This window comes from Pleurodeles waltl, chromosome 7 (genome assembly GCF_031143425.1).
Source record: "Pleurodeles waltl isolate 20211129_DDA chromosome 7, aPleWal1.hap1.20221129, whole genome shotgun sequence".
Taxonomy (NCBI): domain Eukaryota; kingdom Metazoa; phylum Chordata; class Amphibia; order Caudata; family Salamandridae; genus Pleurodeles; species Pleurodeles waltl.
Window position 1 is genome coordinate 551,465,875 of NC_090446.1, and position 19,078 is coordinate 551,484,952.

A 19,078-nucleotide genomic window follows, 5' to 3' on the forward strand; every position below is an offset into this window, starting at 1 on the left:
GCTTTTCTTTCAAATCCGCAGAGGATATGAGAACGATCCGAGAAGGATCCGTGTCCCTATATATACAAATTTGGTTTTCTTTAATAACTATGAAAGTACTCAACAGATTTTCACCAGATAACAAAAAGTCCTCTTTCTGGACCAGGAGCTACTTGTCTGCCACATTTAGTGTAATTCCGTCCAGTGGTTTCGGCCTTATTGCTGTTGGGGAAAACACATTTTGACACCACCCCTTTTCTCTGTCCCCGCTTGGCGGATCACCCAAAACTTTTGATACAGCAGCTTAGGTGACAAATGTTGTATTTTGGACATTTTTGTGAAGATTCATCAAACTCCGCTGAAGTTATTAGCAAAACAAAAAACATTTCTATTGAAACTAGGGGCCTGATTACAACCTTGGTGGATAGGATACCACATCACAAATGTGACCGATATCCCGCCCACCATTTTACAAGTTCCGTAGGGTACACTGGAACTTGTAATACGGCAGACGGGATATCTGTCACATTTGTGATAGAGTATCCGATCCGCCAAGGTCATAATCAAGGCCTTAGCAATAACTAAGAGTTATCAGTGAAATTTTTATAGTGACATTGCAGGACATCTCTGGCAGGGTAACTTCACCTACTTGGCTGAAGCTCCGTATATTACATGCATGCAAAAATCCAAGCCTCAAACAAATGCTGTCCCAGAATACAAAAGAAAGTGACACTGCATACAAGCAAAAAATACAGACAATGTAATAAATGAACAGCGGCTGTCGCAAATCTAAAGGGGATAGGAGGTATGGGGGAATTAAAATAATTATCTAAAAAAAGAAACCTACCTGTTTCTAATACTGCTGCCGCTGCCGCCACCAGGCCCCTCGATTCTCTTCCCTTGATGGTGTTTGTGTCCCAGCAATCCCTGGAACACAGCACAGGTTCCCCACACAATCCTGGTGCTGCTTTCATGCTATAGCTAGGATGAGAGCAGCATCAGGATTAGTCTGAGTGGTTGGTCTGCCGCTCACACAGTGCACTGGGGTCTGTGTGTTTTTCCAACCCAGATGTGTTGCACAGTCGGGTTGGAGAAACCTAATTGTGCATGTCAGTTTGGCCAGCCTAAGACAGATGGCTAAACTAACATGCACAAATTTCACTTTATTTTTCAGCTGCTGGCTCTGCCAGTGGGGCAATGCTCCCTGCAAATGAAGACTCCTCATAATATACTCCCTCCCTGCAAAGCCCTTTCTGAGTCCTCTGTATGAAATAGGCTACATGTCAACTTTACACAATTGTACAATTGGCACCTGCTTCTCCATTGCTCAAACAGCAACATTAGGTGCCTTCAGGCTGTGTTTCTGAGTTCTCTTTGTGGTACACTGATAGATCTATGGATGGATTTGACAATTTCTTGTAGACAAGCGTGCACTTTATGACCCTCCTGCAAACCTTTGGTCAAATGAGGCCATAATTTTTTTTTTATTGCAGTTTAGTCAGCATGGTGCATTTCTAATGCATCATTCATAATACATGTTTAGCCATCTTCACTTGCACAGATTTTGGTCAGGCACCTTGCTGGAAGATTTTCCCATGGAGATTACAGATAGCCAGGGAGCTGAGCAGACACAACTGACCTCGCTCCTGTATTTCTCACCTAATCCTACAATTGGGCCAGTTGCACATAGTGACCAAACAAATCGGTCCTTGTATAGACCTAATACAGTTATTTGTGTCTACTTCGTCTGATATTCCTGCTATTGTTACCCTGTTAGTACACTGAACCCCATTCTCTTGATTTTCTTTCCTCTTCCATTGCGTGTAATGTAAAATTAACTTAATTTTTGCAACAGCTAAAATGTTATTATTTTCTTGTTTGTAATCTAGTAGCCTGTCAGTTAGCACCACTTCTCAATTTAAAACCAGCTTTTAAATGGCTCATCATCATTATATTGAAGGATCAGGATGAAGTATAGAACCCTTGGAACAGTTTCATATGACTGCCACAGGGTTTCACCTGCTAGAAATGTGCTCTTTAATTTTGATGAGCAAAAGAGGGACTTTGTTTCTCTTAATCAGTGTCCTTGTAAGGGTCTTGTCAATGTATTCACTTGGGAAAGATCTGCATCTCTCGCCATAGGTTTTCTTCAAATTAAAATCTAATAAGGTGTATTTGTGACCAGTAAACAGATTATACCTTATCATACACTTTGAAAGAAACCTTCGATAATTGATCGATGTCCAAATAATCTGTTTTACATTTATCTTTATGAACTAATCTTTCCCTACATTAAAGACTGGTACCAAGATTGCTCTGCGTTTATCTGCAGCAATTATTTTATTGTTGTTTGCAGACTATGCTATAGTCGATCGAAAAACTAAGGACGCGCAACCGGACAGTTGCTGCACAGCGACTTTGTGCCCCACAAGCCTCATTGAGGTCTGAAGAGCAAGGGGGCTGGGCTGCCCACACGACCGCGCTATAAAGTGCCTGTTTACCCCCACTGCGCGGGACGCACATTCGGACACTCGCTGCATAGGGACTTTGGGGCATATTTATACTCTGTTTGCGCCGGATTTGCGTCGTTTTTTTTAACGCAAATCTGACGCAAAACTAACTCCATATTTATACTTTGGCGTTAGACCCGTCTAGCGCCAAAGATCTAGGAGTTTGCGTCATTTTTTAGCGTGGACACCTTCCTTGCGTTAATGATATGCGAGGTAGGCATTCCCATCTAAAAAATGACTCTGAGGCATGTGCGCCGTATTTACACTCCCGGGCAAAAATGACGCCCGGGAGTGGGCGGGTCAAAAAAAATGACGTCCAGCCGCTTTAGCGTCATTTTTTAACGCCTGGTCAGGGCAAGCGTTAAGGGACCTGTGGGCTTGGAAGGAGCCCAGAGGTGCCCTCCCATGCCCCCAGGGACACCCCCTGCCACCCTTGCCCACCCCAGGAGGACGCCCAAGGATGGAGGGACCCATCCCAGGGAACTTAAGGTAAGTTCAGGTAAGTATTTTTTTTTTTTTTGGGTGGGATAGGGGGGCCTGATTTGTGCCCCCCTACATGCCACTATGCCCAATGACCATGCCCAGGGGACATAAGTCCCCTGGGCATGGCCATTGGGCAAGGGGGCATGACTCCTGTCTTTGTTAAGACAGGAGTCATTTAAATGTGGGTTGGGAGTCAAAAGAAATGGCGCTAATCGGGTTGAGGCGAAAATTTTGCCTCAGCCTGTCTTGCCCCATTTTTTGGCGCCCAAGTTCCATTTTCCCCTACGCCGGCGCTGCCTGGTGTAAGTCATTTTTTTTGACGCACACCAGGCAGCTCCGCCGGCTAACCTCATTCCATAAATAAGGCGCCCGCATGGCGCTTTGGAATGGCGTTAGCCGGTGTTAAATTTTTTGACGCACAACTGCGTTGGCGCAGTTGTGCGCCAAAAAGTATAAATACGGCCCTTTGTGTCCCACAAGCCTCATTGATGCCTGCAGAGAAAGGAAGTGGGGCTGCCCCCACGACTGCGCTTTAAAGCTCTGATGTTTACCGCACTGCATGGGATGTGCGAGGGCCAAGTGCGGGCCCATCCTGCACTCGTCAGACCCAGGAAGAGGAAGGGCAGGGTCATCACCCTTGGCTCTTTACCCTGGCTTCCTCTATTACGGGCTTTGGTAGATTTGGATCCCTATTTTTAGGAGCTCCTTTGAACCAGTTCCACCAGGTACTGTGCCCTTTCAGTATACCTACATAGTGGGAATTCATTGAAAACAGTCCAGTACATTGCCAGTACTTGGGTTTACTAACCAGGAAACGATGAGTGGATGTGGCTGGTCAATTAATAGGGCCTTAGCATGGAAACTTGGTGCTTTGAATAGGTGGTCTCCTAATTTAAGTTGAAATGGGGAAACATAAAATATCGTCTCAACCTGCCCAAGCTAAAGCAACTATTTTCAGCCACTGTAAAAAACACTTTTCCTAAAGGGAGATCTAAGCCCAGTGCTTATGGCTTTGATACCTCAACAAGCCTGGGTTGAGCAGTTCAAGACGATTTTTGACTCAGCAGTGATTAATGAGTTGAGGCCTATGGTAGCAGTTTCCAACACATTATCTGAGAATTATGGTCCAGCTAATACTCCACATTTGATATTTAGGATAGACGAAACAGTTGATGTTCTGTGGAAATGTGCAAAGGCAAATGCTGCTGGGCCCAATGGGGTCCATATTGATGCATTTTTAGAAGTGGGGGAGCTATGAGCACTGATACTTACCCGTGTTTGTAATGCAGTAATGCGTGGTAGTGTCCCTTCTTCTATGGACAAGTTTGTTAAAGTCCCTATCTATAAGAAAGGTGACAAAAAAGATCCAAAATGTTATTGACCCATTTCTTTTTTGGATTCCTCTGTTAAACTTCTGGGAAAGTTTGTTCTGAAGAGGCTGGAAGACTGGGCATTGGAAAACCATATTTTGTCTACGGCTCAGTATGGATTTAGAAAGGGATGAGGGACTGAGAAGCAATGCCTTAATCTAGAATTCCTGATTGGGTAATAAAGCAGGGCCAAGGCAGGAATGCTCAATATGTGTTCCGCAGATACTATTAGAGCATTTGATCTTGTTGATCATGAGATACTATAACATTCTATGATCTCTCACGGGCCTCCATTGGAGATGGTTAGCCTTCTTGCCCAACTATATAGAAATCTTTCCACTAAAGTAAGGTTTGGTACTAATGTAGAACTATCACTTTTCTTGAGAATTAGGTGGGGAGTTTGCCAGGGATGCACTTTGGCACTATTTTTACTTTCCTTATTTATAAGTAGGGTTGATGAAATGCTGCGGGCCTTACAAGCTGACACGCCAATGGTTGCTGGTCACCCATTACCTGTCCTCCTCAATGCCGACAATGCGGTTTTTATATCAAGAACCATGGTCGGCCTGCAGAGATTAAAGGATTCATTTGCAGCTTTTATGGACTCCAAGAGATTAAAAATTAATAAGGCAAAGAGGTATATAATGACTTGTGGGAAAGTGCCAAAGACTATAAAATAATTATATTTAGAAGGTGCTCAAATAACAAGGGTCAAGTCTTCTTGCTATTTGGGCATGATGTTTTGGTGAGTGGTATTTGGGTCGAACATATTAACAAAAAGAGACTCAAGATTAAAAGAATCTGTGAGGTGGTATTCATATTTTCTAGAAATTTGGAGAGTCTGCCCATCAAAGAGAAGATTACCATCTATAATTCTAAGGCCTTATCTACTGCAACTTACGGTGGAGGTGTGTGAGCCTATGTGACCAGTTAGTCTATTCAGATGGAGTAAAACAATTTCCTTAGGCACTTGTTGAGCACTTCTCCATCAACATCATCCACCATAATGCATAATGAAGTAGATCTAATCAATGTGGAAGATATTTTATCATCTAAACCAATATCCTTATGATGCTTACTATGGTCAAACTAGAAATTGAATTTACAAGGGTGATTATACAGTCTAGCTCTGGGTTATGTTTTTATTATTCCATGGCTTTCCTTAATTAATACTACTCTTAAGACGGTTTTTGATTTCTCTATTTTGGAAGAACCAACCAGAATTGCTACATTAGAAAATCAAATATTGAAGCCTGCCCTGTCAAATGTTAGGGCGAGCAAAAGAGATTCCACGGATAGGGGGAAACAAACAGTATCAAAATGCAAGTCTCATTCTTTATCATCAGGCTTTCTACCTTATTTAACCTGGGTATCTAATTCTCAACAACTCTATGCCCTGATTAGGTTACAGCTGGTATTAGTGCATCATCTTTGTTTCCTTTCCTAAAATTAACCAGTGGAACTTAACATCTATCATGTGCCCGTGCGATGGAATAGCAAAGCAAAGCCCTATACATTTTATGCTTTTTGCCAGTTTCATGTTACTTTAAAGAAGCAATTTTTAAAACCTTCACTAATTGCACATAAGGTTAGGGATCACAAAGCTGCTATGCACATTTTGATCGCTATGGAAACCCCAGCCAGTTGTTTTAAGGTTGCCTCATCTTAATTAGGAAAAAGTAGTGTCTTTTATAGAAGTCTGTATTAGTTGTGCGGGGCTAGAGATGTATGTTTTAACTTTGCTGTTTTAATTGAATGCCTTTTATGGTGTTTTTAAACAAATGTATTATGTATTTTATGCGCTTCTATGATCTATATCAATGGAGCCGAATACATTTTGATGATGATGATGAATGCACGTCTGAAAATAGAGGCAGAATTCCATGATTATGTAGTTGATAAGCATTTGACAATATAGGAGCATTGATTTTTAAGTGCTTTTAGCAGAAGTTAAAACAATTTGCAACAAAGGCATCCTCCAAAGTACAAACAGAGGATTCAGAAAGTTAGTTAAGAGGGAGACATTTTATTCCCCTAATCCCATGTTTTTCCAGGCCACACGCTTGGGCTACAAAAATAATTTATAGATGTAGCAGTAAACTTGCCATGTTTATTCATGGCAGCAAACTTAGGGCAGTGCATAGATCTATGAAGAGAAGATGTATGATTTTGCACAGTCGCATGACCAATTGAGGTGAATCAATTCTTCTATGGGACAACCATGCACAGGCAAAACAGGGTATTGATTGCCATTGTGGGTTTTTTGTTAACCGAAGACTTTCTATGTAAAACATACACCATATTAATTATAAATGGTATGGGACAAAACATTCTTCTTTTGCCATATCCTACTCACAATGCAAGAGTTCCACAAGAAGCTGTTTCCCAAAACTGTAGTGCACTTGGACAGTGGTGTTTATACTTGATACTGGAACATTGACAGGCAGTTTATAAACTTTGCTGCCATCGCTGTACATGAATGTCCCTTGCACATCTAGCTCGAATAGAACGTGAACTAATTTGGCTTGGGTTCATTTCAATGTCCACTATGATCACAGAATTAAGGGGCAAAACAGTTTTAAAGATGCAAACACTGTATTTTGGAGTCTGCAACTGCAAAAAATGTTTTCCACTCTATATGTAACTCTTCAGCACTCTACACCACTCCACTCTACACCACTCTACTCTACATAACTCTACTCGATGCTACTGTACACCACTCTACTCTTTGACACTACCCTCTACATCAATCCACTCTATGCTATTTCACTCTACAGTACTCTATGCCACTCTATGCTACAATATGCCAGTCTACGGCACTTTACTTAATGCATCACCACTCTTTACCATGTCACTCTGTTCTATGGCACTCCGCACCACTCACAATTATCCCACTCTACTTCATGTCACTTTATTTCGTTCCACTCTACTCCACTCCACCACACTGTATGCCAGCTCACCATGCCACTCTACACTATTCTATTCTACACCACTCCACTCTACCCACTCCATGCTACACCACTTCACTCTATGCCACCTACTCCATGCCACAATACTCTACTTCAGTGTACCCTTCTACTCCACTCTACACCACTTTATTCTATGCCAATCTTCTCTGTTGCATGCCACTGTACTCAACACAATGCCACTCCACTCCACTCTATACAACCCCATTCTACACCACTCAACTTTATGCCACTCTATTCTACACCACTCTACATAACTACACTCCACACCACCCAACTCCACTCCACTCCACCCTATGCCATTCTTCTCTACTGTACACCACTCCAGTCTACTACACTAAGGGGGTCATTCTGACTCCCGCCGGCCGCGGTAACCGCGGTGCCGGCGGGAGCCGCCAGAATACCGCTGCGCGGTCAGAAGACCGCCGCGGTTATTCTGTGTTTCCAGCTGGGCTGGCGGGCGACCGCCAGAAGGCCGCCTGCCCGCCCAGCGGGAAACCCCTTTCCACGATGATGCCGGCTCCGAATGGAGCCGGCGGAGTGGAAAGGGTGCGACGGGTGCAGTTGCACCCGTCGCGAATTTCAGTGTCTGCTATGCAGACACTGAAATTCTCAGTGGGGCCCTGTTATGGGGGCCCCTGCAGTGCCCATGCCATTGGCATGGGCACTGCAGGGGCCCCCAGGGGCCCCACGACACCCCATACCGCCATCCTGTTCCTGGCGGCCAAAGCTGCCAGGAACAGGATGGCGGTATGGGGGTCGGAATCCCCATGGCGGCGCAGCAAGCTGCGCCGCCATGGAGGATTCCCCAGGGCAGCGGAAAACCGGCGGTACACCGCCGGTTTTCCGTTTCTGACCGCGGCGGTCAGAATGCCCTTGGGAGCACCGCCAGCCTGTTGGCGGTGCTCCCGCGGTCCCCGGCCCTGGAGGTCCATGACCGCCAGGGTCGGAATGACCGCCTAAGTGTCACTCCTTTCCATTCTACACCACTCCACTCTCCACCACTCCAGTCTATGCCACTCCACTCTGAGCGACTCTATGCCACTCCACTCCACACCACTCTATGCCACTCCACCCCACTCTATGACACTCTACTTTACCCCACTATATGCCATTCTACTCCATACCACTTCACTTTATGCTAATGTACACTATGTAAGTCTACTCTATGCTACTCTACACCATTCTACTCTTTGCCACTACCTTCTACATCACTCTGCTCTGTGTCACTCCACTCTACGGTACTCAATGCCCCTCTCAGTCACAAAATGCCACTCTATAGCACTTTACTCTATGCCACACCACTCTTTATCATGTCACTCTGTTCTGTGGCACTCCACACCACTCTATGCTGCTACACACTATCCCACTCAACTCCACACCACTCTACTCCACTCCACCCTACTGTATGCCACCTTATTCTATGCCACTCTATACCACTCTACTCTACACTACTCCACTCTACGCCACTCCATGCCACTTGTCTTCATTCCATGACACTCTACTCCATGTCATGTTACTCTACTTCACTGTTTGCCACTCTACTCCACTCTTCTCAGCTACCCTCTGTGCCGCTCTTTCCTACTTTACGCCACTTCACTATATACAACCCAACACTACACCACTCCATTTTATGCCACTCTACTCTACACCACTCTACACAACTGTACACCCCAGTTCTCTACCACTATACTCCCCCACCCTATGCCACTCTTTTCTTTACACCACTCCAGTCCACTCCACACACTGCCACTCCATTCCATTCTACACCACTCCACTATACACCACTCTACTCTATGTCACTCTACTCTATGTCACTCCACTCTACACCACTTTATGCAACGCCAATCTGGGGCCACTCCACTCAATGTCACTTTGCTCCACGGCACTCCATTCCACTGTCACTCTATGCCACTCTACACCACTCTACTCTATGCCAATCCACTCTATGCCATTCAACTAGACTCCATTCCACTCTATGCTCCTTTATTCTAGGCAACTCCCCTCTACATTAGTCCACTCTTCACCACCCTAGTCTATGCAACTTTACTTAATGCCACTCTATTGTGTGTTACTCTACTCGACACCACTCTATCCTATGACACTCGGGATAGTACACCACTCCACTGTACTCTACACCGCTCTACTGTATGCCACTCCATGCCACTCTACTGTACAGCACTCTACTGTACACCACTCTACACCACTCAATCAATCCCACTGCACTCAACGTTATTCTACACCACTCCTCTCCACACCTATCTTTTCTATGCCACTTTATTCTAATTTCCTCTATGCCACTCTCCTCTATGCCACCCTACTCTATGCTGTGCCACTAACTGTTAGCCATGCTGAATTTCAGCCATGCAGCTGAACAACATGGTTAAAAGACATTGTCAAAGCCTTACAGTTCTCACATAAGTGAGACCTCTTGCTTCCCCGATGCTTGTTTAAATGTACTAATGCCATTTTAGGAATCAGTTAACTTTTACCAACTCCTAAAATGGGATTGAAACACCATACAGATTCAGTATTTGGAAAGGATGTGGTGTAGACGTCCCATTTACAAAACTGGCATGCAATATATCAATGATTTGCAACCAAAAATCCAGTGGCAAAACATTGACAAATAATGACTCATGAGTTGAGGTTGTAAGTTACTTGCAAAAGGGACCAGGTTGCTTTTTGGACCCCTTACTCTTTGTGAATGTCAAAAAGGGTTTGTTGGGGAGTAGGCAGTGGTCCACTGAACCACTGCCAACACAAACTATTCTACATTCATCACAGACATGATGATCTGCTAACCCCAGGAGGCCACCATCTATGTGACTGGCTCTGATAAGAGTGAGTGGCAATTTGCAACCTACCTCAATACTATTCATAAGGTAAGATGATGACCCACTCAAATCGAAATGTTAGAAACTGAGCAATTAGCACATTAGTGGGTCATAAAATATTGTACTGGATTCCAAAATACTTGTTCAGCCTACATACATTTAATCAGTAACATATTACCTGGATTCAGTGTAGTTACTGCTTTTGTAAATTATCAAAAATTGTAACAGAACTTACTGGTGTTATCAGTGCACTAAATCCATCCTGGGACATCTCGAGATGGAAGGAACTGCCGCTCTGAGACTGGGTGCCTATGCAGGTACGACAGAAAAAGCAAGTTACGATTAGTGACATCAACTACAGTGTACTTTGCATACACCCATGTGTGAGGTAAAATCTAAAGTAGAGATTGACATTACTTTAGCAGAAATCACTCCTCCCAAAGGAAAGTGGACAATAGTTCTGAAACTCAGAGGCTATAGACACCTGCTTTCTTGTTACTGTTGTTACTGTGGATGTTTTCAGTGACTAGGCCAAAACAAGTAATACAAAGATCTACTAGAGAACTCAAAACTTCAATTTCATTCAAATTTTCATGTGAAAACGAAGTTTCACCACGGGAAAGGTTCAGAAAATCTACAACCCAGAATTTTAAAACAGCTTTGTCTTAGCAGTTGGGTTTGTTTATTAAAATACCATAATTTACTTTTTAAACTTTTTGAAAAAATATACCAAAGTAAAAATATTACAACTCTTCATCAAAGTATACAATTTAAAAAAAAAGAAATCTGAACGAAATATAACAATGTTTTCTTAAATTAGCTTTTTAAATAAACGTTTTTACATGTAATGACTTGAGAACAATAACAATTTCTAACATACCTAAACCACTTAATTTATTTTAAAGATGCATTTGCTGGTCAAACAAGTATTTAAAAAAAATGAAACCTTCTAGAAAAAAACAAGGGAGATGTTTTTAAAAGTTACAAATATTTCAGTATGGCTATTTTCAAGATTATGAATGTAGGAGGCTGGACTGGCTTGTAGTGAGTACCAAGGGGTACTTGCACCTTGCACCAGGCCCAGTTATCCCTTATTAGTGTATAGGGTGTCTAGCAGCTTAGGCTGATAGATAATGGTAGCTTAGCAAAGCAGCTCAGGCTGAACTAGGAGACGTGTGAAGCTACTACAGTACCACTTAGTGTCATATGCACAATATCATAAGAAAACACAATACACAGTTATACTAAAAATAAAGGTACTTTATTTTTATGACAATATGCCAAAGTATCTTAGAGTGTACCCTCAGTGAGAGGATAGGAAATATACACAAGATATATATACACAATAGCAAAAATATGCAGTATAGTCTTAGAAAACAGTGCAAACAATGTATAGTTACAATAGGATGCAATGGGGAAGCATAGGGATAGGGGCAACACAAACCATATACTCCAGAAGTGGAATGCGAACCACGAATGGACCCCAAACCTATGTGACCTTGTAGAGGGTCGCTGGGACTATTAGAAAATAGTGAGAGTTAGAAAAATAACCCTCCCCAAGACCCTGAAAAGTGAGTGCAAAGTGCACTAAAGTTCCCCTAAGGACAAAATAGTCGTGTTAGAGGGAGAATGCAAGGAAAACACAAATCAGCAATGCAACAACGATGGATTCCTGTCGGAGGGTACCTGTGGAACAAGGGGACCAAGTCCAAAAGTCACAAGCAGCTCGTAGCTGGGCAGATGCCCAAGAAATGCCAGCGGTTGGTGCAAAGAAGCTCTTACTAGGCTGAAGAGCTGTGAATGCTGCAGGAACGACAAGGGCTAGAGACTTCCCCTTTGGAGGATGGATCCCCCACGCCTTGGAGAGTCGTGCAGAAGTGTTTTCCCGCCGGATGGACGCCAACAAGCCTTGCTACACGCAAATCGTGCGTTTGGCGTTTTTGGACGCTGCTGGGGCCCAGGAGGGACCAGAAGGTCGCAAATTGGACCTGCAGAGAGAGGGGACGTCGAGCAAGACAAAGAGCCCTCACTGAAGCAGGTAGCACCCGGAGAAGTGCCAGAAACAGGCACTACGAGGATGCGTGAAACGGTGCTCGCCGAAGTTGCACAAAGGAGTCCCACGTCGCCGGAGACCAACTTAGAAAGTCGTGCAATGCAGGTTAGAGTGCCGTGGACCCAGGCTTGGCTGTGCACACAGGATTTCCGCCGGAAGTGCACAGGGGCCGGAGAAGCTTGCAAAGTCGCGGTTCCCAGCAATGCAGCCCAGCGAGGTGAGGCAAGGACTTACCTCCACCAAACTTGGGCTGAAGAGTCACTGGACTGTGGGAGTCACTTGGACGGTGTCGCTGGATTCGAGGGACCTCGCTCGTCGTGCTGAGAGGAGACCCAAGGGACCGGAGATGCAGCTTTTTGGTGCCTGCGGTTGCAGGGGGAAGATTCCGTCGACCCACGGGAGATTTCTTCGGAGCTTCTGGTGCAGAGAGGAGGCAGACTACCCCCACAGCATGCACAAGCAGGAAAATAGTCGAGAAGGCGGCAGGATCAGCGTTACAGAGTTGCAGTAGTCGTCTTTGCTACTATGTTGCAGGGTTGCAGGCTTCCAGCGCGGTCAGCGGTCGATTCCTTATCAGAAGGTGAAGAGGGAGATGCAGAGGAACTCGGCTGAGCTCATGCATTCGTTATCTAAAGTTTCCCCAGAGACAGAGACCCTAAATAGCCAGAAAAGAGGGTTTGGCTACCTAGGAGAGAGGAAAGGCTACTAACACCTGAAGGAGCCTATCACAAGGAGTCTCTGACGTCACCTGGTGGCACTGGCCACTCAGAGCAGTCCAGTGTGCCAGCAGCACCTCTGTTTCCAAGATGGCAGAGGTCTGGAGCACACTGGAGGAGCTCTGGGCACCTCCCAGGGGAGGTGCAGGTCAGGGGAGTGGTCACTCCCCTTTCCTTTGTCCAGTTTCGCGCCAGAGCAGGGGCTAAGGGGTCCCTGAACCGGTGTAGACTGGCTTATGCAGAATTGGGCACATCTGTGCCCAACAAAGCATTTCCAGAGGCTGGGGGAGGCTACTCCTCCCCTGCCTTCACACCATTTTCCAAAGGGAGAGGGTGTCACACCCTCTCTCAGAGGAAGTTCTTTGTTCTGCCATCCTGGGCCAGGCCTGGCTGGACCCCAGGAGGGCAGCTGCCTGTCTGAGGGGTTGGCAGCAGCAGCTGCAGAGAAACCCCAGGAAGGGCAGTCTGGCAGTACCAGGGTCTGTGCTACAGACCACTGGGATCATGGAATTGTACCAACAATGCCAGGATGGCATAGAGGGGGCAATTCCATGATCATAGACATGTTACATGGCCATATTCGGAGTTACCATGGTGAAGCTACATATAGGTAGTGACCTATATGTAGTGCACGCGTGTAATGGTGTCCCCGCACTCACAAAGTTCAGTGAATTGGCTCTGAACAATGTGGGGGCACCTTGGCTAGTGCCAGGGTGCCCTCACACTAAGTAACTTTGCACCTAACCTTTACCAGGTAAAGGTTAGACATATAGGTGACTTATAAGTTACTTAAGTGCAGTGTAAAATGGCTGTGAAATAACGTGGACGTTATTTCACTCAGGCTGCAGTGGCAGGCCTGTGTAAGAATTGTTAGAGCTCCCTATGGGTGGCAAAAGAAATGCTGCAGCCCATAGGGATCTCCTGGAACCCCAATACCCTGGGTACCTCAGTACCATATACTAGGGAATTATAAGGGTGTTCCAGTAAGCCAATGTAAATTGGTAAAAATGGTCACTAGCCTGTCAGTGACAATTTGGAAAGAAATGAGAGAGCATAACCACTGAGGTTCTGATTAGCAGAGCCTCAGTGAGACAGTTAGTCACTACACAGGTAACACATTCAGGCACACTTATGAGCACTGGGGCCCTGGGTTACCAGGGTCCCAGTGACACATACAACTAAAACAACATATATACAGTGAAAAATGGGGGTAACATGCCAGGCAAGATGGTACTTTCCTACAATGAAGACCTACCCTTTTTTGTTTTTCAAAGCTTTATGTCAGTTGGCTGTACTCTGATGACTAATGTTCATGAAAATGCCATAGCAATAAAATAGAATCACAGGGCCCGATTCACAAAGGTAAACTTATACCAAAATTCTAAGTTTACATCTAAAGACTAACGTTACTCCTAGTAAAGTTATTCTTTCGGTCTAAGTTTAGACTTTTGGTCTACGTGTATACCAAAAGTCTAAACTTGGACCAAAAGTCTAACTTTACTCATAGTAAAGTTAGACTTTTGGTCTAAGTTCAGACCAAAAATCTAAACTTAGCCCAAAAGTCTATCTTTACTATGAGTAAAGTTAGACTTTAAGGGGATAATTTCAGGTTTTGCTCATGGGACAGCCCGTCTGCCAAACTCCCTCCAGGGTGGCCGCGGCCTATGCGTCAACCTACCTGCTGGAGTCATTATGAGTTTCCCGCTAGGTCGTTGGGCGGAAACAGTATACAGCACTGTCACCAGCTCGTAATTGAGCCAGCTGCAATGCTGTAGCCAGCAGGGTGCACCAGCGCCCTTGCAAAGTTCACTGTCTGCAGAGCAGACAATGAACTTTGCGATGGTGCTCGGCAGAGAGGACCCTGCACTAACCATGCCAAGTGCATGGGCAGTGCAGGGACCCCAGCACTTGTTCTCCACCAGCCTTTTCATGGCAGTGTTACCGCCGTGAAAAGGATGGCGGAGTACAAGGTCGTAATATTCAGGGCAGCGCTGCTTGCAGCACTGCCCTGGCAGATTATGATCTCTGCCACTGCCCGGCCGCCGGGAACCATGATCGTAGCAGAGCTGGCAGCTCCCTGGTGGTCTGACCGCAAGGGTTTTAATATGGCGGTCAGACCGACACATCCCCGACGGGCCTGACAGCCACTGCGAGTGTGGCGGCCTGAAGACAGCCAAATTCATAATGACCTCCTAAGTCTAAACTTAGACTTTGGTGTAAACTTAGAATTTTAGTTTAAGTTTACCTTAGTGAATCGGGCCTACTGAGTCTTGCACCTATTTTTGGAATGGCATAGAGACATCTATGGTCTCTGCCAAAACTCATGTGAGGAAGAAAAAAAACAATAGACTTCCAGCTGAGTTTTGAGTCATACCTGTTCAGCTAGTGTTTGTTGGATCTATCAGTCCATTTTAATTAAACACACAGGGTAACCTATATAGCCTGGCCTGTGGGTCAGACCCCTTCAGGCACTACTACTGTGGGCAGTTTCAGTGGGAGTTTGCTTTCAGTCACCAGCATGGCATACCACAACCACACACTTGCCCTTCAGGAAGCTATTGTGCTCAGTATAAGCACTGAGGTCAGAGGCAGCAGCACAGCCCACCCAGTAAGTGCGTGGTTTATAGTTTTGGGATGGGATTACTGTGTCACAAATGTGACGGATATCCTGCCCGCAATATTATGATGCCATTATATCCTATGGGCATTGTAATATGGTGGATAGGATATCTGTCACGTTTGTGATGGAGTAACCCGCCCGTCACACTCTAAATCAGCAGAACAAACCACCTGTTCGCATGGAACTCATTTATCATATATATGCATTAAGCAGAAAGTTCTGCATCAAATAAATCATTAAAAATATTTTTTATATAAACAGCAGCAATCTGTCAGGCATCAATCCATGAAGAAATACAAAAGCAATCTCTAAATATTTTCAGTCAACATAAGTCAATTCTCTTTAATTCATAAGAATAAAGCAAAAAATAAATACAAGAAGAAATATAGGGGCATATTTATACTCTGTTTGCGCCGGAATTGCGTTGTTTTTTTTTTACGCAATTCCGACGCAAAACTAACTCCATATTTATACTTTGGCGTTAGACGCGTCTAGCGCCAAAGTCCATGGAGTTTGCGTCATTTTTTAGCGTGGACACCTACTTTGCGTTAATGAGATGCAAGGTAGGCGTTCCCGTCTAAAAAATTGACTCCGAGGCATGTGCGCCGTATTTACACTCCCGGGCAAAATTCACGCCCGGGAGTGGGCGGGTCAAAAAAAATGACGTACGGCCGCTTTTGCGCCGTTTTTTAGCGCCTGGAAAAGGCAGGCGTTAAGGGACCTGTGGGCTCTGAAGGAGCCCAGAGGTGCCCTCCCATGCCCCCAGGGCCCCCCCCTGTAACCCTTGCCCACCCCAGGAGGACACCCAAGGCTGGAGGGACCCATCCCAGGGACATTAAGGTTAGTTCAGGTAGGTTTTTTTTTTTTTTTTTTTTTGTGGCAAAGGGGGGCCTGATTTGTGCCCCCCTACATGCCACTATGCCCAATGACCATGCCCAGGGGACAGAAGTCCCCTGGGCATGGCCATTGGGCAAGGGGGCATGACTCCTGTCTTTGCTAAGACAGGAGTCATTTCTATGGGGGTTGGGAGTCGAAAAAAATGGCGCAAATCGGGTTGAGGCGAAAAATTTGCCTCAGCCTGACTTGCCCCATTTTTTGGCGCCCAAGCTCCATATCCCCCTACGCCGGCGCTGCCTGGTGTACGTTGTTTTTTTCCACGCACACCAGGCAGCGCCGCCGGCTAACGTCATTGATTAAATACGGCGCCCGCATGGTGCTTCAGAATGGCGTTAGCCGGCGCTAATTTTTTTGACGCAAAACTGCGTTAGCGCAGTTTTGCGTCTAAAAGTATAAATATGGCCCATAGTTTTTTTTTTAAAACAAGTGATTGACAATATGAGATAGTGAGCAGTGCACCCCAAGTGAGAAAAAGCAAAACTAAAGTAAACTGGTTAGCCCTTTCAAGAGATAATTGTTATATTGGCTCACAACTTTCTAGACATCCACTTTTTTTTTTTACATCTGAATCGAAACACACGGTTAGTTTCCTGTGTGGAATTGACAATGCAGAGGTCTGTTCTTGAAAAGTCAACGGCATTTCGACCTTTTCACACATACATGGGTCTGATGGACAAACAGTAACCTGGGGTATGGAAGCCAATTAGTGCTTAATTTGTAAGTAAAAATGTGCAGGTTCCCAAAGCCCCCCTCTTAAACACGCGGCTTCTGCAATTAAAAGTGGGAACACAGAATACTGGGGAGGCGTAGTCCTGAAGCCATCTCGGGCCTCTTCAATCCATATAAAGCCACTCCCTGCCACGTCAGCTCACTCTTGCAGCTTTCTGCTTTTCTCCTTTGTGATGCTTTTTTGTTTTTCCATTCCTCTGTCTTTCACATATGTGTCTTTTGCTCGCAGTAAATGCTTGAGGCAGAAGAATAAGCCCCGGCCCTCAAAAATAGGTGCCGGAGCTCAGCACCAGAAACAACAAGCACAAATTAAGCACTGAAGCCAATATGTGCCTTAGGTCAATCTTGATGGCGTTAATAAACCTGATGGTGCCAAATAATGGCTGTGGTTGGATAATTTGCTGCTTCATTAAACCTGCCGCCTGGTACTGGATCACCAGGGTCACTAAAACTGGGCACCCATTCCACGATGTGCTAGGTGATATGAAAGTGGATAATTGGAGATACTGAAGTAATGTTTTAAAAACATGCCCGATTTTTGAAGATACACAAGAGCTTTCTTAATATTATTCAGTCGAGAGATTTTCATGGCCTTATCCAGGATTAGTCTTTAATAATAGAGCAGTTAAGCTTATTCTCTGGTTTTATCCAGTTGGAAAGTCATAACAGGGGCCACAATTTAATAGAGTCCCAAATGACTCCCTGCGCCAGCAATTCAAAGTCCCGGTATGAATAACTGCTTGGGTGTAGGGCAAAGAGCCACTCAAGGAACCTATTTGATCGATCTGTAGATTCGCATTAGTTTAACCCCAAATTCCCACACTGTATGTGGAAATAGAGTCACATCTAGCCCAATATATTCTTAACATTGCGGCAATCTGTTTTTAGCCAAACTGTGAAGCAAAGTCAACAAGCATTTGCAATGCAATAGGTCTCGCATTAGAGAGAGTTAGGGCTGCTGGTGTTGTAAATGATACTGACAATCTCACCTTGGGGACCTTATAAATAATTAGCCATGCAGCACATTAAGGAAGAGATTTAAGAAGGCCTAGCACCTCCTTGAGCCACATTAGCATCATTTTTTTAATGCTAATGTGGCCCAACAAGGCCAAAATCGATGCGCCAGATTTACAAAGTGGCCCAATGCATGCATTGTGCCACTTTGTAACCTCTTGATCCACATTATGCCTGTGCAAGGCATAATATTTGCAAGGGGGGCTTTCCCCCTTTAGGGAGGCTGACAAAATGGCACAAACATATCTAAAAGATTTCTTTGTGCCATTTTTGTGGCATTATTAACAACTGTTCCTAGCAGGTGTTAAAAGGGGGCACACCATTATTTATAATTGGCACCTATGTACTGTTCAGGATTAGAGCCACAATTTTGGCGCTAACCCTGAACAGTACACCAATAGCATCCACAATGTTGACGGTATTGCCCCCTACCCTGCACCATGGTGCACTGTATTTTGAATATGGGGCACACATGGTGGCGGGAGGGGGGCGCTAAGGGGCGCAAGAAAAGTGGCTGAACTGGGTGCAGTGCCACTTTTCTTAAATCTGCCCCTAAGCCTTTATCCTCAATAAACTGTGTTTGTGCATTCCTTCATACACTTGGCATTAGACTGTAATGGTCAGAACATCCTCTATAGTGCACCAGAGAAAAAAAAGCATCTGGAAGAAATATGATGGTCATATAACCTGATAGTCAGCCTCTAGAGGGCATAATCAAATGAAAAGAAAAATGACATATAACATTGCAGTGGAACAATTTAATCAGCCCCATGAGGGCATATTGCATAACACATTTTCAGGCCTAGCAGACCTTTTAGAGAACATTCAACTGTGGAGTCAGTGGCACAAGGGTGCAGTGCCGCAGGTCGTTACTAGATGTCACTGTACAGTCAATAGCAGAAGG

At 44.9% G+C, this 19,078-nt stretch overlaps 1 protein-coding gene across 2 annotated transcripts in view; it reads right to left on the bottom strand.

Annotated features, from left to right (window-relative positions):
• Window positions 1-19,078, bottom strand: part of LOC138304332 (integrin alpha-M-like) — a 628,283-nt gene that overhangs the window by 295,762 nt on the left and 313,443 nt on the right. For both annotated transcript variants that reach the window (XM_069244296.1, XM_069244297.1), the window contains exon 10: window positions 10,381-10,454. In XM_069244296.1, coding sequence (XP_069100397.1) covers window positions 10,381-10,454 — 74 coding nt within the window. The remainder of the gene's footprint in view (window positions 1-10,380; window positions 10,455-19,078) is intronic.